Consider the following 27126-nt stretch of genomic DNA (forward strand, 5'->3'; position numbering starts at 1 on the left):
ATAAAACAAATGAAAACAAATAAATAAACTACTAATTAAATAAGTTAATTAACTAAAACCTAATTAGACACTGACTGCTGGGGCCACCCATTAATTAACCCATTTTAGTTAGTTTTAAAACTTTGTTAAGGCCCTTGACAATGACATGTGGGTCCCACTGGACCCACCTGTCTGGTTTGACTGGTCAACCGACCAGTTGACCTGCTGACATCACTCTGATGTCATGCCTACGTCATCACACACTGTTTTGGATAATGTTGGAATTAAATATATAATTAAAATCAGAAAATGATTTAAATCTTTAGAAAATCATATCTTTTAATCCGTAACTCGGATGAAAATACTTTGTACATGAAAGTTGCTCAAAACGACGTGACAAATTCGAATACGCAGCCCGTTCGTCCGCCACGCATCCCTAGCATACCAAACTCGCAACTTTCCCCCTCCGGCTCCTCTGCCCGAAAACGCGAAACACCGGGGATTCTTTCCCGGATGTTTCCCCCCTTCACCGGTATCACCTCATACCGCGTTAGGGCACCCCTAGCACCGATACTTGTCATGTCATGCATCGCTATGCATCTGTTTGCTTAAATATTTATTGTTTCTTCCCCCTCTTCTCTCGCTAGACACCGAGACCGACGCCGCTGCTACCCAGTATGACTACGGAGTTGACGGCCCCTCTCTCTTGCCAGAGCAACCAGGCAAGCCCCCCCCCCCTTGATCACCAGATATCGCCTACTCTTCTCTATACTGCTTGCATTAGAGTAGTGTAGTATGTTACTGCTTTCCGTTATTCCTATCCTGATGCATAGCCTATCCTTGCTACTACTGTTGATACCATTACCTGCTATCCTACTGCTTAGTATAGGATGCTAGTGTTCCATCAGTGGTCTTACACTCTTGTCCGTCTGCCATGCTATACTACTGGGCCGTGATCCCTTCGGGAGGTGATCACGGGCATATACAATATACTTTACACAGTTACCTTACCTGTGATACTGTTCGGAGATGGGGGCTGAAGGGGCAGGTGGCTCCATCCCGGTAGAGGTGGGCCTGGGTTCCCGACGGCCCCCGACGGTTACTTTGAGGCGGAGCGACAGGGCAGGTTGAGACCACCTAGGAGAGAGGTGGGCCTGGCCCTGGTCGACGTTCGCGGATACTTAACACGCTTAACGAGATCTGGGTTTTTGATCTGAGTCTGGCCATTTGGTCTATACGCACTAACCATCTACGCGGGAGTAGTTATGGGTATCCCGGCGTCGTGGTATCAGCCGAAGCCTTCGTGACGTCAGCGACTGAGTGGCGCGCGCCGGATTGGACTGGAAGGCCACTAGGCTAGGTCTGCTTTCGGCCGCGTTCGCAACGTGCAGGTGTGCTAAGGGCGATGGGCCCAGACCCCTGGGCGCTTAGGTTTAGACCGGCGTGCTGACCTCTCTGTTGGTCTAGGTGGGGCTGCGACGTGTTGATCTTCCGAGGCCGGGCATGACCCAGGAAAGTGTGTCCGGCCAAATGGGATCGAGCGTGTTGGGGAATGTGGTGCACCCCTGCAGGGAAGTTAATCTATTCGAATAGCCGTGATCTTCGGTAACAGGACGACTTGGAGTTGTACCTTGACCTTATGACAACTAGAACTGGATACTTAATAAAACACACCCTTCCAAGTGCCAGATACAACCGGTGATTGCTCTCTCACAAGGCAATGAGGGGAGGATCATCGGTTAGGGTTATGCTATGCGATGATACTTGGAGGACTTCAGTCTACTCCCTTCTACATGCTGCCAGACGGAGGCTGCCAGAAGCGTAGTCTTCGAAAGGATTAGTTATCCCCCTCTTATTCTGGCACTCTGCAGTTCAGTCCACATATGATACCTTTACTCCATTTGATACCCATGCATATGTAGTGTAGCTCCTTGCTTGCGAGTACTTTGGATGAGTACTCACGGTTGCTTTCTCCCTTTTCCCCCTATCCCTTCTTCCTGGTTGTCGCAACCAGATGTTGGAGCCCAGGAGCCAGACGCTACCGTCGACGACGACTCCTACTACACCGGAGGTGCCTACTACTACGTGATGCCCGCTGACGACGACCAGGAGTAGTTAGGAGGATCCCAGGCAGGAGGCCTGCGCCTCTTTCGATCTGTATCCCAGTTTGTGCTAGCCTTCTTAAGGCAAACTTGTTTAACTTATGTCTGTACTCAGATATTGTTGCTTCCGCTGACTCGTCTATGATCGAGCTCTTGTATTCGAGCCCTCGAGGCCCCTGGCTTGTAATATGATGCTTGTATGACTTATTTTATTGGTAGAGTTGTGTTGTGATATCTTCCCGTGAGTCCCTGATCTTGATCGTACATGTTTGCGTGTATGATTAGTGTACGGTCAAAACGGGGGCGTCACAAGTTGGTATCAGAACCGACTGCTTGTAGGAATCCCCTTTCCAACTCCTTGGCCGAAGTTGAGTCTAGTCGATGAAAACTGTTTTTCTAACATGGCTGTGCGGCCCATGGGCCCATGTCGCCATCTGGGTGGTATTAGGATCTTTTACTCCTCGATCCTTACTCTGGGACTCTGATCTCTCTTCTATTCGGGTTTAATAAATTTACTAAAAATCTAACTTAGGTTCTCGAAAATACTTTCTCCCGGAGAACCCCCTTCAGTCCAGAGGATCGTCGGCTGCACTAGAGGATTTCGAAGATACTCTCCGATATTCTGTTGAAACCTTATGCCGTTGCTTTTGCAAGTCCCTACCACCGAAATATCCCTATGGATAAGTATTTAGACCTGACGTGCTTACTTTTATTCCCAGTCGATCTTGTTACTATAAGATACCCCGAGAATACTTTGTGCCTACTGCCTTGCAGTTCTTTGCCACATGCATACCACTACGGATAATTACTCGCATTTATCGAGTATCTGCTCATCCCCAGATATTCATGCAGTTCACAAAATTCTTCGAAATACCATTCGGTCTTCCGAAAATCCTGAGCAACCTATTGCTCCTGAAATTCTTGCTTGCTTGCATTATGGTTAATTCCATAAGTATAGTAATCTTATTGGCTACCTTTGTCAATATCATTTTGAGTCCATTGACTCAATATGTTGCGAATTCTCGCAATCCTCACTCAGATCGTAGAATTCATCCTTCCAGCTCAGATGTCATTTAAAACGTGAGCTGGTCCTCGGCCAATCAGATTGCCATCGATTGTACCCCTAAGTCTATTCAACTTGTCCGTCCTTGATCAGAGCGTTTGCTCCTGATCCCTTGATTTGAAAATCATAATTCCTTTGTTATTTAAACGTTGAATTATTCAGATGTTCTGTAAAACGATGCATTTGCATTCTTTCTTCCTCTGATTGGGTATCGATACTCACATCAGCTCCATTGTGGATCACCATATCCACTGTTGGATTATTATCCGACAATGTCCTTCATAATTAATCACCTTGTGAGTTCTTTCTCCGATACATAATGCCTTTGGTAATTTGTATCCTCTCCTTTTGCCAACCATGCTCTGCTTTCGAGCTGGTAATATTTACTCATGAAACTTGTGGTATATGTTTCTAAGAAGCCCCTATGGGTTGAACATATGCCTTCTCTAAAACTGTGTGAACTCGAAAGTTTTCACGGGTCATACTCCTCTGATAATTCACCAGGTAGGTTTTGACACTGAAATCAGTTTTATCTAGAGCAGTGAATGAAAGGTTATGCATTGAAGAAGTGGGAGTCGACCTTGAACTTGTGTTCATGCCCATGGACACGATGTATATCCTATCATGGAAGCTTCTTGCAATAATAACTATCCTCCTTGATATAATATCATTTGGTATCTGTGAATTGATCCTTGCAATCGTGGTTCCGACCATATGTTCTTCTTTGACCCCATTTCTCGGGCAAGTTTAAGCACTTGTCTTGTGTGGACCAATACACCAGTCCAACCTTTAGTTTGATCTACCGTCGAGTATTACACCCTGGTATCTCGGGAATATCATGGGACATCATAACTTCTTATGGGTTCTTCATAAACCATTATCACTCGCCGGATCCAATTGGTCCTAGGTTCTGGGTTGACATCAACCGAGAACATCGAATAGTGAATCGAGTCCGCACTCTGATTCAATAACTCTTAAGTAAATGTTGTTGCTTACGAGTTAATATTCATTTAAGTCATTCCTAGCCTGATCGGCTATATCATCATTGTGCTAAATTTTAACTGTGATACCTGGTCCTTCACGGAGCACAATTCTCGACGATGAGCTAAGCTTACGTCAATTTTCCTCATCCTATCATTTCTCCCTGAACAGCAAACTTGATTTCGAGTTTGTGTCATAACCATGGTTCCAATAACCATTCGCTTCATCATTCCTTTCACTTGATGTCATCGCCGATTGATTACATCTTCGTGGAGCCTCTCGACTAAATTTGTCGTGGTCATCAAACAACATTTTGATTCCTTCTAGAATATCAACCAAATGTATGATGACATGTAACCATCCTTGTCCCTCGATGATTTGTGTTATCACCGACAACATTATTGCTTTCCCTCCAACACAAACCTGTTCGTGTTTTGTGTTATACCTGGAGACCCGTGCTATCCAGCAATTATTCTTCGATACCTTGGAGTATTACCATCTTTTATGTCAAGAATGTCGTGAGAATTTCACCACCTCCTAAGAATTCTTGATACAGGTAATACTTATCACCATCACCATTCTTTCTTGGTCCCCGAGTTGGATCTAACCGGGATACCAACAGGTGAACGGTGCTGTTTGGATTCTGCCCTTCTAGCAACCCTATTGCTTTGAAGTTAATGGTCGGCCGTTCGTTCTTAGACTATTGATTATTGAATCACCATTCTGACATTGGTCGTGCAACCCAACCCATATTTTGGGCGCACCTTCCAACCAATGTTTAATTGTGTATGTTTTCCGTGAGCATACTTCCTTATATCATTTGATCTGACAAATGTTATCTCCTTGTTCACTTAATTGTGGAAATCCATCTTTTGTTAATCTCGATGAATTGTCGCTGATTCCATCAGCCACCTCCTCATTCTATCCTTGATTTAATAATGAACTCATGATTCGGAACTTGCTTCCACAGTTCAATTCCCGAGAATCTTACAATGTCGTCTCGTCAATTTGTCTTGCACCTTTTCTTCTCAGGCATCTTGAGTCTGAGGTTTCCTAACACCGATCAGATCTGAATCTCGGTCAGATATGATGGTTAGAACATTTTTCCAAGAGTCATAACATTAGTCCTTACATGGCCCGGTAAGGTGATGTCATCCTAGTACACTTGGCCGGAGGACCTATTGTTATAGTTTCCATTTTATCAAGGTTAACCATTCTTCCATGAGGAAATTGTAAGACTTATTCCATAAGTTGTTCCTGATGAATCCTTTGTATAACCAATTCCGACCTTTGCTTGAAGACCATGTCAATGCTATCTCGAAGCATGTCTATGGTATTTCAATTTTCAACAAGAAGATTTGAAGCCCAATGCTAAATGTTTCCCGCTCAATTATCCAAACACCGTTGTATGGGTAATGTCATGAAATTTCTCTCCCCTACCTAAAGAGTTTTCTACATTATTTCCTGTCATGGATATCATGCTTTGCTTGTCCTTGTAAAGGATATACCCTTGAATATGTGTTTAAACACATTTTCCTTTCCATTGTTCTGTTTAATCTGATAATCACATTTTCCTTTCCATTGTTTTGTTTAACCTTCTTGAGGTTTATATGATCTAAGCAGTAATAAGTCACTGCTTTTGTAAGCACCTCGGTGTACAACTCTGTCAGTAAGAACCTGTTACTATTGTTGATGACATTCCGGTATCCACCGATGGATGAGAACTTTGCCTAATGGTCCGCCTCATTCAACGAGCAGGAAAATGGTTCTCTTCGTCCCTCGCCCTTGGTACCGAGGTTGTTGCTGACATAACTAACAGGCTATCCTCTGACATGCCTTGCTTACATGATCGTGCAAGACGTCGCCGCCCTTCCTAATTTTAACCCACATGGTGGACCCATAACCCACAGTTCCACAGGATCGAAACCTGACTCTCCTGTACATCCCTGCTTCAAAGTTATCCCTTATGCTTGGCTTCGTAGGTAATTCGCGAGCTACCTTCCTACTGCTCTATTCTGGTACCAGACGCAATGCTTACTCTCGCCACTCTGAACCCTTTTCTCACTCTGGTTCAGACTTTGAGCAGCTATCTATCCGCTTGGACCCTCTCCTTGTACCTTCGTATTGTACTCTCGATGTATTTTATATGTTCAACTCGAGAGATAATCTTATGCTCATTCATGGTTAACCCCAGATGGTTTCCCTCATAAACATTTTGTCGTGACTGAGCTGCCCCTTACCTATTCGTAAGTACGTTGGAGTGCCTGAAGAAAAGGACGACTTCACCATAATGACCTGAAGCAGAGAAATGAAGACATCAATATAATGGATCGACCACTTCGAGAAGAGCAACCAAGACCGAAAAGATTCGTTAGAATTTCGTAACCAAATCCCTTCCCCCTTACTCCCGCTCCTAAATCTCGGGACGAGATTTCTTGTAGTGGAGGAGAATTGTGACGCCCGGGTAATCAAGCTACAGTAACCCTCTGGTAATGACGCCACGTCACCTCGATTATTGTTGATAATCTCGTGTTAGCTCGGAACCGAACCAAATTCAAATTTGAATTAAAGTCAAAACAATTAAACTTTTCAAAAGTCAAAACTAAATTGTCCCTAATGTGTCTGATAATCCATAATAAATGCTGGTGAAGAAATCATCTCTTAATAAAATACTTAAATGCACTAAATAAACTAAAACAGTAGCAAAAATGATTATTTAAATGCTTTAAAATGATAAACAATTACAAACTAATATATTTAGGTGCCAAGTTAATTGTGGCAGTGGTATAATTCCTATTACCAATTTAGGGATCATTTTTGCTACTTCACAAAACTAAATTACAATGTGGAACAAAATAAAACAGAAAAGAAAATAAATAAAAAAGAACAGAAAAAAAACAGAAAACAAACACAACAACAACAAAAAAAGAACCCCCTCCCCCTGGGCCGAATGGCCCAGCTAGCCATCAGGCCAACAGGCCCAACCGGCCCACCCCCACTCCCCTTATCCCTGGACCCCGAAACCCTAGCCACTACCCGTCGCCCCACTCCCCCACTTCCCCCCCCATGCCTCTGCACCCGCCCCCGATCCAGATCGGGGCAGCGCCCCTGCGCTCGCCGCCGCTCGCCTTGCGCCCGCCTAATGCCGCCCGTCGTCGCCCGGGGCCCGCGCCGCCGCCTGGACCTCGCCGCCTCGACCCCCGACGCCACCGTCGCCTTCCTCCTCGCCGGCACCGTCGCCCCCGACTCCACCTCAACCACCGCTGCCACGTCCCTACGCCTCGCAGTGAGGCCCCGACCTCCACTCTTTCCCCTCCATCGTCGGCGCCGTCCGCGCGCACGCACGCGCGCTCACCGCCGAGCCCCGCCTGCTGCCTGCAGCCACTCCCTCCCCTGACCAGCGCTCGACGCGACCGGGTCGTGCCCTGGCCATGCTTGGCCCCTGCGCGGACGCGCTCGCCGCCCGCGCGTGTCTGCACGCCCGCCTCGCTGCCGCGCCCCCCTGCTCCGCGCTCGCCTACGGCTCGCCCCTCCCCTTGCGCACCTTACGCCGCTCTCCCGCCGACGCCCGCAGCTCTAGGCGACCATTCCGGCCATGCCGTCGTGCTCCCCTCCATCGGACGCGGCGTGAAGAGGCCGTTCCAGAGAGCCTGGCCGCGCCCGATTTGGTGCCCCGTAGCGCGATTCCGGCCAACTCCGGCGAGGGGCCGCCTCTGTTGGGTCGCCGGAGTCGCTCCGGCACCGTCCGCCGATGTGGCTAGGCGGGCCCCACCCCTGGGTCGCTGCCTGTGGGCCTGGGGGCCCCAACTGACCACGTTGACCAAGTCAACTTCGCTGACGTGGCAGCTACTGCCACTGACATGCGGGCCCCATGCCATAAAACAAATGAAAACAAATAAATAAACTACTAATTAAATAAGTTAATTAACTAAAGCCTAATTAGACACTGACTGCTGGGGCCACCCATTAATTAACCCATTTTAGTTAGTTTTAAAACTTTGTTAAGGCCCTTGACAATGACATGTGGGTCCCATTGGACCCACCTGTCTGGTTTGACTGGTCAACCGACCAGTTGACCTGCTGACATCACTCTGATGTCATGCCTACGTCATCACACACTGTTTTGGATAATGTTGGAATTAAATATATAATTAAAATCAGAAAATGATTTAAATCTTTAGAAAATCATCTCTTTTAATCCGTAACTCGGATGAAAATACTTTGTACATGAAAGTTGCTCAGAACGACGTGACGAATTCGAATACGCAGCCCGTTCGTCCGCCACGCATCCCTAGCATACCAAACTCGCAACTTTCCCCCTCCGGCTCCTCTGCCCGAAAACGCGAAACACCGGGGATTCTTTCCCGGATGTTTCCCCCCTTCACCGGTATCACCTCATACCGCGTTAGGGCACCCCTAGCACTGATACTTGTCGTGTCATGCATCGCTATGCATCTGTTTGCTTAAATATTTATTGTTTCTTCCCCCTCTTCTCTCGCTAGACACCGAGACCGACGCCGCTGTTACCCAGTACGACTACGGAGTTGACGGCCCCTCTCTCTTGCCAGAGCAACCAGGCAAGCCCCCCCCCCTTGATCACCAGATATCGCCTACTCTTCTCTATACTGCTTGCATTAGAGTAGTGTAGTATGTTACTGCTTTCCGTTATTCCTATCCTGATGCATAGCCTATCCTTGCTACTACTGTTGATACCATTACCTGCTATCCTACTGCTTAGTATAGGATGCTAGTGTTCCATCAGTGGCCTTACACTCTTGTCCGTCTGCCATGCTATACTACTGGGCCGTGATCCCTTCGGGAGGTGATCACGGGCATATACAATATACTTTACACAGTTACCTTACCTGTGATACTGTTCGGAGATGGGGGCTGAAGGGGCAGGTGGCTCCATCCCGGTAGAGGTGGGCCTGGGTTCCCGACGGCCCCCGACGGTTACTTTGAGGCGGAGCGACAGGGCAGGTTGAGACCACCTAGGAGAGAGGTGGGCCTGGCCCTGGTCGACGTTCGCGGATACTTAACACGCTTAACGAGATCTGGGTTTTTGATCTGAGTCTGGCCATTTGGTCTATACGCACTAACCATCTACGCGGGAGTAGTTATGGGTATCCCGGCGTCGTGGTATCAGCCGAAGCCTTCGTGACGTCAGCGACTGAGTGGCGCGCGCCGGATTGGACTGGAAGGCCACTAGGCTAGGTCTGCTTTCGGCCGCGTTCGCAACGTGCAGGTGTGCTAAGGGCGATGGGCCCAGACCCCTGGGCGCTTAGGTTTAGACCGGCGTGCTGACCTCTCTGTTGGTCTAGGTGGGGCTGCGACGTGTTGATCTTCCGAGGCCGGGCATGACCCAGGAAAGTGTGTCCGGCCAAATGGGATCGAGCGTGTTGGGGAATGTGGTGCACCCCTGTAGGGAAGTTAATCTATTCGAATAGCCGTGATCATCGGTAACAGGACGACTTGGAGTTGTACCTTGAACTTATGACAACTAGAACTGGATACTTAAGAAAACACACCCTTCCAAGTGCCAGATACAACCGGTGATTGCTCTCTCACAAGGCAATGAGGGGAGGATCATCGGTTAGGGTTATGCTATGCGATGATACTTGGAGGACTTCAGTCTACTCCCTTCTACATGCTGCAAGACGGAGGCTGCCAGAAGCGTAGTCTTCGAAAGGATTAGTTATCCCCCTCTTATTCTGGCACTCTGCAGTTCAGTCCACATATGATACCTTTACTCCATTTGATACCCATGCATATGTAGTGTAGCTCCTTGCTTGCGAGTACTTTGGATGAGTACTCACGGTTGCTTTCTCCCTTTTTTCCCCCTATCCCTTCTTCCTGGTTGTCGCAACCAGATGTTGGAGTCCAGGAGCCAGACGCTACCGTCGACGACGACTCCTACTACACCGGAGGTGCCTACTACTACGTGATGCCCGCTGACGACGACCAGGAGTAGTTAGAAGGATCCCAGGCAGGAGGCCTGCGCCTCTTTCGATCTGTATCCCAGTTTGTGCTAGCCTTCTTAAGGCAAACTTGTTTAACTTATGTCTGTACTCAGATATTGTTGCTTCCGCTGACTCGTCTATGATCGAGCTCTTGTATTCGAGCCCTCGAGGCCCCTGGCTTGTAATATGATGCTTGTATGACTTATTTTATTGGTAGAGTTGTGTTGTGATATCTTCCCGTGAGTCCCTGATCTTGATCGTACACGTTTGCGTGTATGATTAGTGTACGGTCAAAACGGGGGCGTCACAAGCTGTTAATGAGAAGAGGATCAACTTGGACCCAGAAGCCATCAACCCGGACTACCACACGGTGAACATGGTGAGTGTGGCCTCATCCCCTGCACCAGGTCAAGAGATGGAGCACGAAGAAAAGTGGGTGCCACTCGCGCAGGTTGAAGACCAGCTATCTAGCCTCATTCTGTCCACGACGCAAGCACTTTCACTCCATCAGGGGGCAACCCCAGCCATCCAAAAGGAGGAGCCTTGGAAAATGGTTCGCCGGAAGCCGTACCCGAGGAGCCTTCCACCTCGACCTCCACGCGCAGCTCCCATGGCGCAAGCCGCCCCAAGGATCCTAAGACGAGTTGATCCGAGTCAACACCGCCCTCCACCAAGATTCGTCCCTAAGTCGGAGGGAAACGAGTCGTTCCCACGGCCAGGGCGCGTGTTACCCACCTTGGAGCAGTTCATGCCACGCGCTCGAGTGCAGGTACTGGCAAAGGGGAGGCAAGAAGACCAAGAAGGAGCTAGACCATCCCAATCATCAAACATAGAAAGTTGCAACGCCATCCTCAGCTATAGCGACACACCAAGCTCTGATTCGGAAGATGTGTTCACACCCGAAGAGCAAGAGGTGTTCCATGCCGAAGACACGAAGAAGGACGTGCAAGCAGAAGAGGTGAACATGAACTTGCGTGGAGGCAAGGTTCTACCTGAGCCACTGAAGATCAAGCCAACAAGGGTGCCCAAGTCGGCTGCCTCAAAAGAGGCGCCCTTGCAAGAGGAAGTGCATGAAGAACAAGGCCAAGGGAAGACGAAGCAACATGACATCGACTACAACATCATCGCCCACCTCAAGCGAATCCCCGCACTTTTGAGTGTGCATGATGCCCTGATGATGGTGCCCAACCTTCGCGAAGTCCTCATCTAGGTGCTTCAAGCTCCGGAGCTATACGAGGTGTCAATGGCGAAGCATCGCCTCTTCTCCAACCCCCTATTCATGAATGAAATAACATTCGACGGGGAAGACAAGCTCATAGATGATAGTGACCACAACCGACCGCTCTACGTGGAAGGTAACATTGGCACTGCACACCTTCGCAGGATCCTCATCGACCCAGGGTCTGCCGTGAATATTCTGCCCCTTCAGAGCTTGACGTGGGCTGGTTTCACGGTGGACGACTTGGAGTCCACAGATGTAATGATCTGCGGCTTCGACAACCAGGGAAAGGCAACATTGGGTGCCATCACGGTGAAGATCCAGATGTCTACGTTCAGCTTCAAGGTGCGGTTCTTCGTCATCGAAGCGAACACCTCCTACTCGGCCCTTCTGGGGAGGCCGTGGATTCACAAGTACCGGGTCGTGCCATGCACTCTTCACCAGTGCCTGAAGTTCCTTGACACCCAAGGCACGCAGCAGTGCATCATCGGCAACATCTCTCCTTACACTGTGTAGGAATCTCACCATGTAGATGCAAAGTACTACTTCCCTGTAGAAGGCAGCGATCAGCAGTTAGGGCGGACGACACCTTCGGCTGATGTCTTGATCAAGCCAGGTGTGGCACCGGCGGCCGAGATAAAGCGCCTCCTCATGCCGTGCTCACCTTCCGGGGCAAAGGACTCCTTCCCGCGAAGCCATAGGAGCCAAGGACGTAGGCGATCATCCTCAACAGGGCGCCACGACTCCAATCGCTCTTCCCCTGTAGAGATCGGGAGCTCTACTTCGACCTCGCGTGGGACAGGATCTTTTGAGCCTGTTCCAACAGCCCCGTTACTATTGAAGGCAAGATTCCCGACATCAACGTCAGCCAACCTGAGGTCGGCAACGACGCCTCGTCAGGAGGCTACCCCTTCTTCATCGACCTCGGCGCACCGAGACCCTAGCTGTTTAACACTTGGAAGCTCTGCAGGTGCCCAGGAGGGTCGAAAGATGCTAATAGGCAGCAATGATGCGCCACCAACCATCACGTTGCGGGCACGCAGGACTCCGAAGGAGGAACCCGCGCCCGCACCAGGAGTGGTTAGAACAAGAATAAAAGAGATGGAGGAAGTCGCAAGGGGAGCTCAAGGCGTGCAGCCCCCGTCACTCTACATCTCAGTGGCTTCTTCGTTGGAGGTTTGGGCGATTCCCAACTCACCCGGATGTGGAGTCCATACCATTTTCTACAAGGTTCCCCAGGTAAAACAATGTGATTCTATATGTGAGTTTCCCAAACCTTGCAGTGACCCAGAGGAGGTGCTACACACGATGAAGGCTGAGCCCAAGATGGTTCGCTTGCTGGAGAAGGCCGGGATCACTCTTCGTCGAAACAACAGGATGCCTCCACCGCCGGCTATATGTGAAGAATGGTGGAGACAAGCAGAGGGCCTCGTCAAGCAAAAAGGCAAGGCCCAACCAAAGTTTGGGCTCGGCTACATTGATCTTGACGACCCTAGCGATGAAGGGAAGCTTGGCCCCGCGCCAACACCACGAGAACCAGAAGACGAAGGGCGACCAATGCTAGAAGGGGACCTCTACAACACCAGCATGCCTTTCGGGTTGAAGAATGCTGGTGCAACATATCAGCATGCCATGACATGTGTCCTTGGCGATCTGACCCGCCCTACGACGAAATGCTACACCTATGATGTCTCTGGAGATGAAGGGGAGGAGCCCGACGACGGAGCACGAGTCAACTGTCATGCCACGTCGGTCTCGTCGAGCGACGACTCTGACACTTCGCCCATCCTTCCTCATCAACAACACCCCATCAACGTCGAGCCAAGTGATGATGAGTTCATCTCCTCACCAGCACCCCAAGAACTCGAGGATGGAGGGCAGCCGACCATTGACGAGCTTGTGCAGGTCAACCTCGGGATTGAAGATGATCCACGCCCCACTTTTGTTAGCGCCATGCTGACAGAAGAGGAGCGAGAAGAGTACCGAAGCTTCTTGATGGAGTACCGAGATTGCTTCGCCTGGAACTACAAGGAGATGCCGGGGTTGGACCCTCGTGTCGCCACCCACAAGCTGGCCACCTACAGTTCCCTCTTGGCCATTTGACGCCTGGGGAATCGACGTCATCGGCCTCATTGACCCTCCGTCATCCAGGGGGCATCGTTTCATCCTCGCCGCGACAGACTACTTCTCCAAATGGGTGGAAGCCGTTCCACTACGGGAGGTGAAGAGCGACAACGTCATCAAGTTCCTAGAGCGAAATATTATATATCGCTTTGGGATACCACACCACATCACCTCCGACAATGCCAAGGCCTTCAAGTCCAACAAGATGTACAGGTTCATGGAGAAGTACAAGATCAAGTGGAACTACTCCATCGGCTACTACCCTCAAGCCAACGGAGCGATCGAAGCCTTCAACAAGACGCTCGGCAAGATACTCAAGAAGACGGTGACAAGGCACAAGAGAGACTGGCATGATCGTCTCTTCGAGTCCTTATGGGCGTATCGTGTTACAGTCCGTACCCTGACATAGGCTACTCCCTTTTCTCTTGTTTATGGGAGTGAAGCCGTACTACCATTGGAAGTCCAGCTACCCTCTTTACGGGTGGCTCTCCAGGAAGGACTCACCCAAGATGAACAGGTACAACTTCGTTTCCAGGAGCTCGACCCCCTTGAAGAGGAGCGACTTCATGCCCTACAAAACCTAGAGCTCTACCGCCAGAACATGGTGAGAGCCTACGACAAGCTCGTCAAGCAGCGCGTATTCCGAAAGGGCGAGTTGGTCCTCGTGCTCCGTCGACCCATCGTCATCACGCACAAGACGAAGGGGAAGTTCGAGCCAAAGTGAGAAGGACCATATGTCGTCGAGCAAGTCTACGACGGGGGTGCATACCAGCTGATTGATTCTCAGGGAGTCCGGCCTATGCCTCCAATCAACGGAAGGTTCCTTAAAAAATATTTTCCTTAAAATGTTGCCTCTTTCGTTGCCTTTTTCTTTTCTTTTCTTGGGAAGACCCTTTTTTAGTGGGCTATCGGATCCATGATGCACTCTTCATTGCATGTTGTGGATATTTTCTTGGTCTCCCCAATTTTAACGGACTCAGTCTAAAAAAACTGGCTTTTACCCTACCACATCATGCTGTTGATTGAAGTTTCGGCTACCCTAGGACTTGTCGGAGGGTGGCACAATGTGTCAAGTTGCAGGCAGAGCGGCTCCTACACCCACAATGCACGACACATATCAGGTGTATGCTTTCGGAGGCAGTGGAGACGATTACTTAGGCACTTCTGAGCGCCGAGACCCCACACCCTTCATGTTTCCTGTCATGCTTCATGTTCGCCGAGACTCGCATCCCAGGGGAGACTATAGGAAAAGATTCATGGTGGCTACCTGGCCCAATGCAAGTCGGTTCGGTGCGAAGCCACATGACAACCCTGGGATACGCCATCAAAAAGCTCCAGATAAAATGCCTGAGGGTTTTCTTAGTCCACAGAGGTGAACAGGTGCCTTCCAAGTTCTCAAAGTGGGTCTTCGAGAAGTCATGGAAGAAGAATCATCAAGAAGTGTAAGCGAAATCCACAAAAGTTCAAGCAAGTTCATGAAGTCCGCGGGCAATCAATTAATCCACACAAAAAAAACAATCCCAAATCTCCAAGAAGAAATCAAAAAAAACCACAAGAGTCCAAGAAGCAATCAAGTTGTCCCAAGCAGTAAGAGACACACTGGAAAGAAGGCGGAAGGTAGATGTTCACCACCCCTCGATAAGGCATGAAGAAAAATCGCCAAGCTGTTCTCCCAAAACCATCTACCCTGAACCTACCATACCCAAGTATCTGGGTTCATGAGGCATGTACAAGGGGCATGGCGAGTTGTGGGGCCCCTCAGCATGATGATGGGCTAGAATATGAATTTCTGTTGCCTCTCGGAAGCATCCCGAAACACGGCGTCTTCATACACGTACACTGAGGCTTAAGCAGTTGTTGATTTGTAATCGTCATGGTACTTCGACGATTCCCGATGACAAGTCCTTTGGTAGCCTTCTCGGATGTCACACCCATAGCTGGTGTATAACGGGAAAGCCAACATTTTAAAACCCAACCAAACCTTCCTTTTTGTTTTCTTCCTCCTTGTTCGCTTTCTTTTGTTGGGTATTTCTAGTCGTTGCGCTTCCCCAACATCTTTTGCAGGCAATGAAAAGGTACTTCTCGGCGTTGCTGACGCCAACACGACGTCGAGTCTCTACACCAACCAACAACACAGGCATCGGGGCAACCCTGTACGCCTGTGGATGTCGATGATATCCCGACGTCAACCTGCTATGCTGATGGCATCCCGGCAAGCAATCATCTGCACCAACATGAACAATGGGTGTAAGAAAGAAGCACCTGAGCTCAGGAGGTGCTGATGTCACTCCGGCACCCTGTCTACAACAACAATGAAGCTTGGGGGCAATATCATCCCTCGATCATCCATAAGGCTGATGGTGTCCCGGCATACCACCTGGCGGTACACTATTTGTGGTGAAACAGAGTTGTCGATGGTCTACCGACGCCTCACCTACATCATCATATGAAGATAATGGGAGCAATGCAATGCGCCAGTGCGGCCAGCATGAATCTGTGAAACCCTCCGATCTAGTCGTCTAGCACCGCAACAGTTAGGCGGTCACGACAAGTTTGATAAAATCTATTTTGTTTTTAGGACAAGGCATGATGTTTCGCCATGAAATGAAGACGAAGTAGGGCTGTCTCGTCGGCTGGCATCGTCCGTTGGGCGATCGCAAGGAACTCACTAAAGAATGCGCGTACGGAAGAACATACCTGCAACTACGTGCCTACATGGTGTACATGGCGTCCAGAACATGTTGTTCACGCGACGAGAAGTCTCTTACCTCGGCGGTGATGGTGTGTTGCGGTGGCGCCGAGCACTACAATGATCAACAAAGACCAGGAGTTTACCGTCCTTATCACGGTTATGGCAAGGCAACCTTTTTTTTCTGTTTTTTTCTCTTATCTCTTTCTTTTCCTTTTTCCTCTTTATTTTCCATACAGGTACAATATAGAGGACGTGCAGGATATGCGTGCAAGCAACGGTGGAGCCGGCCGGACGGAGCTGACGACGCGGTGGAGCTAGCACAGAGTGTATGGAGGAGCGAGGGGAGCCTGAAAGGCCGCGGCGTCCGCGAAGTCATTGTGGTCGGCGCTCGCCGCCGGAGGCGGAAACAGTGATGATTCAAAACCGGCACGAGCGAATGCATGACTTACTCAGTGCGATCGTGAATACGTGCGTGCATGGGTCATGCATCTAACCCTTCACACGTATACTTTGGTTTGTTTTTTCTGTTACACAGGTAAAACACGGCAGGCGGTCAAGATACACGTACCCATACACTAGTCACCGGCCTCGGAGTTCGTAACAGCCGCAGTCGAGCTAGCCGGGTACCTGATGAGCAGGAGAGGATCGTGCGCGTAGCGAGCCGGAAGGACGACGACGCGCAAACAACCCTTCGTCACCGGAGCAGAACTGCAGAAGATGATGAAACGGACCGGCTCCTCACCCAAGAGGACGGTACGACAGGATGATTGCGATCTCTGGGGGAGTGCCGCTAGCCGCCAAGAATGCGCCCGCCTCTTCACGGCGTCTCGCATACAAATCGGTCTCCTCGGAAGAGATCCGAACGGCTTGTTTGTGAGCTCTAAGGTTCTGGGTGCAGGACGTCGTCATCTCAGTCAAGACTGTCGCACGCTTCTCAGCTTGCGTTGCCAACTTTGCATGCTTCTCCGCAAGGGCCGTGTTATCCTCAACAAGCTTGCGGTGTCCCTCGGCCATCCTCCGATGAACTTCAGCTTGCTCCAACTGCCGGCGGTGGACGGACGTCAGGTCGGCAAGGCGTTCCTCCAGACGTGGCCCATCCTCTTCAAGACGGTGACGTCCAGAAGCGATTTCCACAAGAGCTGCATCAAGTTTACCTATCAGGGAGATCACACGCTCAGGTGCGGGGGCGTCTGCAGGAACGGCGTCACCATGCCCTCGAAGCCAAGCAACCACCACCTGGAGGCGTCCAATTAGGACCTCGAGATCGGGCGGGGTCTTGCTCCCGTAGCAGCTCTTCCATGGGCCTATTGCTGAGGTGATCATCTCTATGGCTTCTTCCTTGTCAAGAGGCCGCTTCCTGAGTGCTTCTTAAATATCAGCAAGTTCCCAGTTTATATATTTCTAGCTAGCTGCCGGGAGGATGAGGCTGGGCGTAGGTGTCTTTTCAGCCGGAGGAGCTTTAAAGCTATCAAACGTGACGCCCTCCTCTCCAATGATCTTCTGGTGCTTTGACACCAAAGCCCGGAGTTCCTTAGCTTCGGGAGAGCAAAAGTCGTCCAGGTTTGGTGTGTCATTCGCGACACCTAAAAAAAAGTGCACGAGAAATATATGTAAGAGAAAAAAAAGAGGGGTCATCCAAAGGACATGCATGTGGCAAGAGCAACGCTTACCTGCAGGAGGAGGTGATCTGGGCTTCTTGGAGACTACCCCAACGTCTACATCGCCAGGTGATCGCTTGTTGCCCACTTCTGTTGCACTGGTTGATGGTGCCGGAGACAAGGGCTTCTCCGCCGGGCTACCGGTCATCGGTGGCGCTGACTTCACCACCGGATCATGCACCAACGGCGGTGCAAGTGTCACCGCGGGAGCATCCTTCACTGGAGACGTGGCCTTTGCCACAGGCTGCTCAGTCATCTCCACCGCCTCGGCCAAGAGGCGCTGCGCGCCGTCGCTCACGACGACGTTCGGCAATACATCCTCCAGCTGGTCCTGCGTACACGAAGATGAAGATAGTTAAAATAAAAAAAAGAGAAAAAAAGGTATTTAGAAAAAAAAGGTATGTAGACATTTTTTATTTACCTCAGGGATATCCAATGGAGCGTCCGAGTCAATAGCAATGACCGTCCCCTCGGAGGTTTTGGAAGTGTGGTTGGGTCGGTGGCGTGAACTCCGCGGCGCCGTGCTGCCCGGAGGCGGCAAGGGCGGAGACAAACGGGTGTACTCCATCCCGTCGGACTTGTTTCCCGACCTAGAAGGCGCCAGAGGAGCTGAGCGATCCTTGTGACGGCGGCTGCTGGACGAACCTCCGGCATCGCTGCTGCCGTAGTGCTTCGACGTCTTGGCGTCACCTTTGCCATGGTCTGACTTGTTCAGCCTCTCGCGACCCATCCTAGCAAGGTACAACAAATGAAGAGAAGTCATGGGAGAGTGCCTGCATGCAGAGTCGCCTAATCGCCAACGCCAGGGAGAAAAGGTAGAGACTAGCTAGCAGCAGCATACCTAGCTGGACGGAGGAACTTCGGCTGGATGGGAGCACGTCTTCACGATCGGATCTCTGTATTTGGCCGGCGCCGGAGGAAGGTGAGTACGAGGCCAATGCACGGGGCCCTTAGCTATATTTATAGCCTTGGCCGCCCGTGCAAAATCACAACGGCCTCGCCGTTTGTAGAAAATGTACGCAGGTCGTTATGATGCGATCACACGTATGATGCGCCAAAAATCAGGCTGCACACGTATGATGCGCCAAAAAAAACTAATCACCAAATAAAGTTCGACCTGCTACGCGCTCGAACTTTCTTCGGTGAGGGGGCATTTGTTCGATGTATTTTTGTGATTACTATTTTCAGAAGATATAAGTATAAATGTATTTTTTTCTATATTGCAAGTTATACACATATATGTTTTTATTGGGTGTATACGTACACACACGCATTAGGCAATCCTCGATGCAATGGTACGTGCATGCATGCATTTTGAGTTTGCTCACGTACTAACCAATGTATACTTGCACTTGATGCTCCGTGGCATAAACTTATACACACATGCAGGTTACAATCAGAAGGCGGAGTCCACATCTACGGCGCGCCCACAAGATGACATACAGTATGCGTATTTCTTTAAGTGTCGTATATACCGGCCGGCAAGCGCGCGTATACGTACTTGAATACCTGTGATTATTTCAACTAGCAAACCCCGGAGATAAGCATGAAGGGGGCGATCGAATGAACCAGGCCCACCGTCAGTCAGGTAGCTAGGTACGCATGAGACGGTTTTCATTTTCTGTGTGCAGGCGTACGCGTCAAGAAGAAGAAAGATAAACATCAGCGAGATGATAAGATTCAGGGGGAGATTGCATCCATATCTAGTCCAAAAAAATCGGGACGTTTGGCCCGTCTCCATCCGCCGGGTCGCCCATCTCCTACCTATAAATACACACACCTAGCTACGCAGAGGAAGCCTCACGTACACATCCATTCTCAAGGCAACTGACGCACGCATACATCCATCGCACAACACCTCCGGCACCCATCCATCGCACAACACCTCCGGCACCCATCCATTTGTCATCTCACGCACACATCTATTCGTCAAACCACGCAGCAACCAATCCATCCGCAACCCACGCACCCATCAATCGGGACTCATGGCCAGGCCGAGGGAAGAACGCACGTAGAATCCTCATGCATCGGCCGGAGGCGGAGTGGATAGCCTCTGGCAGAGTTTCAGACGACTGCATCCCTGGAGCAAGGCGAGGAGGAGGAGGCGAACCACCATGGAGGCCAAACTCGTGTTCCCGAACGGTAAAACTTTGATCTAACAAATCTCTTGCTTAGTTCTTTCTTGGCATATAGCATGCACGCACACAAGTCGGGAGCGTTGCCCGGCATCGTTCGCATGTTGGACCGCCGCCGGAGATGGAGCCGCCGGACTGGATGATGAAGTCAACGTTGCCGGGGATGGTCTTCACCAAGCCAGCGTTACCAAGAACGACGTGGAGGTCGCCATCACCACCTGCTGTCCACCTCGTCACGACGGTTCGACTAAGATGATGACATGGAGCACGCCACAACGCCGCCCACCATGGAAGTCGGCGCCATGGAGGCCGACCCCGCTCACCACCGCTCGACGAAGACGACGCGTCGCCGGAGCTCGTCTTCACCAAGCCCGCGCTATGAACGTGGACGCCACCGAGGTCGGTGCCCTGGAGGTCGGCGCCACGGTGGCCGCCCCCACTCATCACCGCTTGATGAGAACGACGCGCCGCCGGAGCTCGTCTTCACCAAGCCCGCGCTATGGACGCTAACGCCATCAAGGTCGATGTCCCGGAGGTCGACGCCATGGTGGTCGCCCTCCACTCATCGCCGCTAGACGAAGATGCCGTTTAGCCAACCGTGGTGCTCCCCGCCAGATTCTTCACCAAGCTAGCTCTATGGAGGCCAACGACACACAAGTCACCATCACCATTCACGCCCACTTCGTCGCGAGGCGCCGCGGAAGGACAACGACACAGAGCACGCCATGATGCCGCCCACCGTTCGATGTCGCCAAGCCGGCGCCATGGAGGCCGACGCCACGGAGGCCGCCCCCACTCCTCGCGCCCACTTCGTCACAACAGCGCCGCAGAACACAATGACACAGTGCACGACACGGCGCTGCCCACCATCAATATCGTCAAGCTGGTGCCTTGGAGGTCGATGACACGTAGGTCAACCTCACCGCTCTATGGAGCCCGCCGTCCGCTTCGTCGCGCCGGAGAGACGCCGCTGAAGACGGTGATCTGGAGTTCGCCGTCGGGCCATTCGTTCACTTCATCAAGATGGTGTCGTAGAAGTTGACGACGCAGAACTCGCCATCACACTGCTCACCTCCATTTCATCACGCCGAGGACCACGACATGGTGCTCGCCACGATGCCTCCCGCCATTCAAATCACCCGTCACACCCTTCGCCCACCTCGGCGAGCCGGTACCATGAAGGACGAAGCTGCGGACCATGTCGACATCACCGACTCCTTCACGTGGCACGACGGTGCTGCTCGCGTCTCCTTCAGGGGAAACGAGATCCCATTTGGAACCGGGGTAGTGCCTATCCTTCATCTCGCCCGGACTCGATGGTGCCTTGGCGATGGTGTCAGGTTAGTCCAGCCAAACATCATGAAGTGGTCTACACAAGAACAAGAAGGCATGCTCCTGATACGTACTCGTGTGCGTCCAAGGCGTGAAGATGGCCGTTGGGCTCACCACCGCATGAAGCAATGGACGTGGTACTTGGGATGTCGCCGCACCTGCCGTCCATTTCCAGCCAGAGGATTTCGTCTACATCAAATGCTATAGAAGAATGAAGCTGAACATTAAGTACGTCTGAATGTGTGGCAGTGCACTACGTAAGTGGCCTTTGCACATGCATGGGCCATGCACGTAGCCAATGGCGAGGTGGCATGCTCACCGCTGGTCGTCGTTCGCTTTAGCGCGTCTTACATCATTCAAGAAGAAGAGGTGGAGCTCGTCACAGCGTCGTACATTCGTGGCGCCGCACGCTCAAGGAAGAGTCCCTGCAAGTGACGCCACATCGTGAAGATGACACCTTACAACGGCGCCTGTATCCTGCTTGTGAAGATGGTGCCTTGCCATGGTGCCGCTGCTACACGCGTCACGCTCATTCATAGGCCGGAGCCGAGCAGGTTGGCACCGCCCGAGGACAAGGCGCGGCTGCAGGACGACGCGACTTCAACAACAACACCGCTCCTCTACGATCTCGTGAGACGATGCCTTGACTACGCCGACTGCCGTGGACTCAGCGTCTGGCCGGGACGAGGTGTCGACCACTCAGGCCACGCTGGCGCGAGCAACGCGACGGTCATCACGGATGATGGTCTCCACCGACAATTACTCCCGCAAGGCGTAGCCCCTTGCACACCCTGAGAAGCTACTGGTCGTCGAGAAGTCTGAGCCGAGCGCGATCCATGCTACCCCAACAACAACTCCTCCAACGCCGTCAAGACCGACGAGGCACGACGGCGAGGGCAAGCGCGGCCACCGCAAAGGCCACGCTACTTGCGGCGCGTGTACCGACGAGGACATGGGCTCTGCCGCCGCCCACACACACACATCGCCATCATCATGCATGGAGAACGCGAAGCGAAGACGACGAAAACGACCACACAGCTCAATCGGAGGTATCCCGCGGAGCAACCCGCGGGAGTAATTAACCGGGAGCCTTCCGAGGCCCCGGGAACAGGAGATCACACAATCGCCACAGCCAGCTTGGCCGTGCTAGTAGGCCACGGAGCGCACCTTTTTTTATGGGATATTGTAATTTTATTTCTCCAATGAGATTAATGAAATACATGTTCCCGTATCTCTTTTTCTTTGTGTACTACGGTACACGGGCACGCCCGCATACTCAGTTTTCTTTTCCCGGCGTCTGAGAGAAACACACTCCCTTCTCCCTTCTCCCTGGAGTTTTAGATATTTTTCTCGTGTCAAACACGTCTGAAACCCTGATACTCCGAAAGAGATTGTCCAGTTTGTACATGAAGTGCGTCCAGTTTTTGCCGTGACCCTCTCTACTCTTTCGCACATACTATGCGGGTGAAATAATGATACTATGCCAAGTTTCAACATTTTCACAGTTCATTTTGTAGTGATTTTCAATTTACGGTCATTTAGCTCTCTAAACAATTAGGCAAATGATTGAAAAACAGCAAATGATGTCAGAACATGTTGGAAATTGATTACGTCGCTTTGAATGCTGCATACTATGCGGGTGAAATGATGATACCATGCCAAGTTTCAACATTTTCACAGTTCATTTTGTAGTGATTTTCAATTTCATGGTCATTTAGCTCTCTAAACAATTAGGTAAATGACTGAAAAACAGCAAATGATGTCAGAACATGTTGGAAATTGATGACGTCGCTTTGAATGCTGCATACTGAACGCAAAAGAAGTCCGGAGTTTAAATAAGTTTAAAAAACATTGAAGTGCGCATGTAACAGATGAGTTCTCGTCCAAAACCCTGATACTCCGAAACAGATTGTCCATTTTATCCACGAAGTGCGTCCAGTTTTTGCCGTGACCCTCTCTACTCTTTCGCACATGCTATGCGGGTGAAATGATGATACCATGCCAAGTTTCAACATTTTCACAGTTCATTTTGTAGTGATTTTTAATTTCACGGTCATTTATCTCTCTAAGCAATTAGGTAAATGACTGAAAAACAACAAATGATGTCAGAACATGTTGGAAATTGATGACGTCGCTTTGACTGCTGCATACTAAACCCACAAGAAGTCCGGAGTCCAAATAAATTTAAAAACATTGAAGTGCCCATGTAACAGATGAGTTCTCGTCCGAAACCCTGATACTCCGAAAGAGATTGTCCAGTTTGTACACGAAGTGCATCCAGTTTTTGCCGTGACCCTCTCTACTCTTTCGCACATGCTATGCGGGTGAAATGATGATAACATGCCAAGTTTCAACAATTTCATAGTTCATTTTGTAGTGATTTTCAATTTCACGGTCATTTAGCTCTCTAAACAATTAGGTAAATGACTGAAAAACAACAAATGATGTCAGAACATGTTGGAAATTGATGACATCGCTTTGAATGCTGCATACTGAACACACAAGAAGTCCGGAGTCCAAATAAGTTTAAAAAACATTGAAGTGCCCATGTAACAGATGAGTTCTCGTCCGAAACCCTGATACTCCGAAAGAGATTGTCCAGTTTGTACACGGAGTGCGTCCAGTTTTTGCCGTGACCCTCTCTACTATTTCGCACATGCTATGCGGGTGAAATGATGATACCATGCCAAGTTTCAACATTTTCACAGTTCATTTTGTAGTGATTTTCAATTTCACGGTCATTTAGCTCTCTAAACAATTACGTAAATGACTGAAAAACAACAAATGATGCCAGAACATCTTGGAAATTGATGACGTCGCTTTGAATGCTGCATACTGAACGCAAAAGAAGTCCGGAGTTCAAATAAGTTTAAAAAACATTGAAGTGCACATGTAACAGATGAGTTCTCGTCCGAAACCCTGATACTCCGAAAGAGATTGTCCAGTTTGTACACGAAGTGCGTCCAGTTTTTGCCGTGACCCTCTCTACTCTTTCACACATGCTATGCGGGTGAAATGATGATACCATGCCAAGTTTCAACATTTTCACAGTTCATTTTGTAGTGATTTTCAATTTCACAGTCATTTAGCTCTCTAAACAATTAGGTAAATGACTGAAAAATAGCAAATGATGTCAAAACATGTTGGAAATTGATGACGTCGCTCTGAATGCTGCATACTGAACGTAAAAGAAGTCCAGAGTTCAAATTAGTTTAAAAAACATTGAAATGCCCATGTAACAGATGAGTTCTCGTCCAAAACCCTGATACTCCGAAAGAGATTGTCCAGTTTGTACACGAAGTCCGTCCAGTTTTTTCCGTGACCCTCTCTACTCTTTCGCACATGCTATGCGGGTGAAATGATGATACTATGCCAAGTTTCAACATTTTCACAGTTCATTTTGTAGTGATTTTCAATTTCACAATTATTTAGCTCTCTAAACAATTAGGTAAATGACTGAAAAACAGCAAATGATGTGAGAACATGTTGGAAATTGATGACGTTGCTTTGAATGCTGCATACTGAATGCAAAAAGAAGTCCGGAGTTCAAATAAGTTTAAAAAACATTGAAAAGTGCCCATGTAACAGATGAGTTCTCGTTCAAAACCCTGATACTCCGAAAGAGATTGTCCAGTTTGTACACGAAGTGCGTCCAGTTTTTGCCGTGACCCTCTCTACTCTTTCGCACATGCTATGTGGGTGAAATAATGATACCATGCCAAGTTTCAACATTTTCACAGTTCATTTTGTAGTGATTTTCAATTTCACGGTCATTTAGCTCTCTAAGCAATTAGGTAAATGGCTGAAAAACAACAAATGATGTCAGAACATGTTGGAAATTGATGACGTTGCTTTGAATGCTGCATACTAAACCCACAAGAAGTCCGGAGTCCAAATAAGTTTAAAAACATTGAAGTGCCCATGTAACAGATGAGTTCTCGTCCGAAACCCTGATACACCGAAAGAGATTGTCCAGTTTGTACATGAAGTGCATCCAGTTTTTGCCGTGAACCTCTCTACTCTTTTGCACATGCTATGCGGGTGAAATGATAATACCATGCCAAGTTGCAACATTTTCAAAGTTCATTTTGTAGTGATTTTCAATTTCACGGTCATTTAGCTCTCTAAACAATTAGGTAAATGACTGAAAAACAACAAATGATGTCAGAACATGTAGGAAATTGATGACGTCGCTTTGAATGATGCATACTGAACCCACAAGATGTCCGAAGTCCAAATAAGTTTAAAAAACATTGAAGTGCCCATGTAACAGATGAGTTCTCGTCCGAAACCCTGATACTCCGAAAGAGATTGTCCAGTTTGTACACGGAGTGCGTCCAGTTTTTGCCGTGACCCTCTCTACTCTTTTGCACATGCTATGCGGGTGAAATGATGATACCATGCCAAGTTTCAACATTTTCACAGTTCATTTTGTAGTGATTTTTAATTTCACAGTCATTTAGCTCTCTAAACAATTAGGTAAATGACTGAAAAACAACAAATGATGTCAGAACATGTTGGAAATTGATGACGTTGCTTTGAATGCTGCATACTGAACACATAAGAAGTCCGGAGTCCAAATAAGTTTAAAAAACAATGAAGTGCCCATGTAACAGATGAGTTCTCGTCCGAAACCCTGATACTCCGAAAGAGATTGCCAGTTTGTACACGAAGTGCGTCCAGTTTTTGCCGTGACCCTCTCTACTCTTTTGCACATGCTATGCGGGTGAAATGATGATACCATGCCAAGTTTCAACATTTTCACAGTTCATTTTGTAGTGATTTTTAATTTCACGGTCATTTAGCTCTCTAAACAATTAGGTAAATGACTGAAAAACAACAAATGATGTCAGAACATGTTGGAAATTGATGACGTCACTTTGAATGCTGCATACTAAATGCAAAAGAAGTCCGGAGTTCAAATAAGTTTAAAAAAACATTGAGTGCCCATGTAACAGATGAGTTCTCGTCCGAAACCCTGATACTCCGAAAGAGATTGTCCAGTTTGTACACGAAGTGCGTCCAGTTTTTGCCGTGACCCTCTCTACTCTTTCGCACATGCTATGCGGGTGAAATGATGATACCATGCCAAGTTTCAACATTTTCACAGTTTATTTTGTTGTGATTTTCAATTTCACAGTCATTTAGCTCTCTAAACAATTAGGTAAATGACTGAAAAATAGCAAATGATGTCAGAACATGTTGGAAATTGATGACGTCGCTTTGAATGCTGCATACTAAACCCACAAGAAGTCCGGAGTTCAAATAATTTTAAAAAACATTGAAGTGCCCATGTAACAGATGAGTTCTCGTCCGAAACCCTGATACTCCGAAAGAGATTGTCCATTATGTACACGAAGTGCGTCCAGTTTTTGCCGTGACCCTCTCTACTCTTTTGCACATACTATGCGGGTGAAATGATGATACCATGCCAAGTTTCAACATTTTCACAGTTCATTTTGTAGTGATTTTCAATTTCACGGTCATTTAGCTCTCTAAACAATTAGGTAAATGACTAAAAAACAACAAATGATGTCAGAACATGTTGGAAATTGATGACGTCGCTTTGAATGCTGCATACTGAACACACAAGAAGTCCGGAGTCCAAATAAGTTATTAAAAATAAAAAAGAGGTGCAATGCTGGTTAATTTGCTTCATGCCTTTCGGAATAGTGTAGACTGCACTGCACATAGCTCAGTGCAACCTATGCTATTCCGAAAGGCTTGAAGCAAATCAATGTGCAGGTGAGCATTGCGCCTCTTCGTCATTGTCTCTGCACGCACGTCTTATATACCGCTCATACTGCCTCTCCCTTGACGAGGTGGGACTAAAAATCAGCTTAATAAGAAACTCTAGTACCGGTTCATGCCATGAACCGGT

At 49.0% G+C, this 27126-nt stretch overlaps 1 protein-coding gene and 1 long non-coding RNA gene across 2 annotated transcripts; both read left to right on the forward strand.

Moving 5' to 3' along the window:
• The first annotated feature begins 11328 nt into the window (after positions 1-11328).
• LOC147973560 (uncharacterized) lies at positions 11329-11820 on the forward strand. Its single transcript, XM_087524721.1, has one exon. It carries the CDS (start codon positions 11329-11331, stop codon positions 11818-11820), a length of 492 nt encoding a protein of 163 aa, XP_087380847.1.
• Positions 11821-19582: 7762 nt separating this feature from the next.
• LOC147973561 (uncharacterized) lies at positions 19583-22482 on the forward strand. The gene is made up of 2 exons (XR_015602954.1): positions 19583-21253; positions 21335-22482. It is a non-coding gene; the product is annotated as an uncharacterized LOC147973561 (long non-coding RNA).
• The last annotated feature ends 4644 nt before the right edge of the window (positions 22483-27126 follow it).

The sequence above is a fragment of the Triticum urartu genome, chromosome 5A, assembly GCF_056163025.1.
Source record: "Triticum urartu cultivar PI428250 chromosome 5A, HENAU_Tu73, whole genome shotgun sequence".
In the NCBI taxonomy this organism is placed as follows: Eukaryota; Viridiplantae; Streptophyta; class Magnoliopsida; order Poales; family Poaceae; genus Triticum; species Triticum urartu.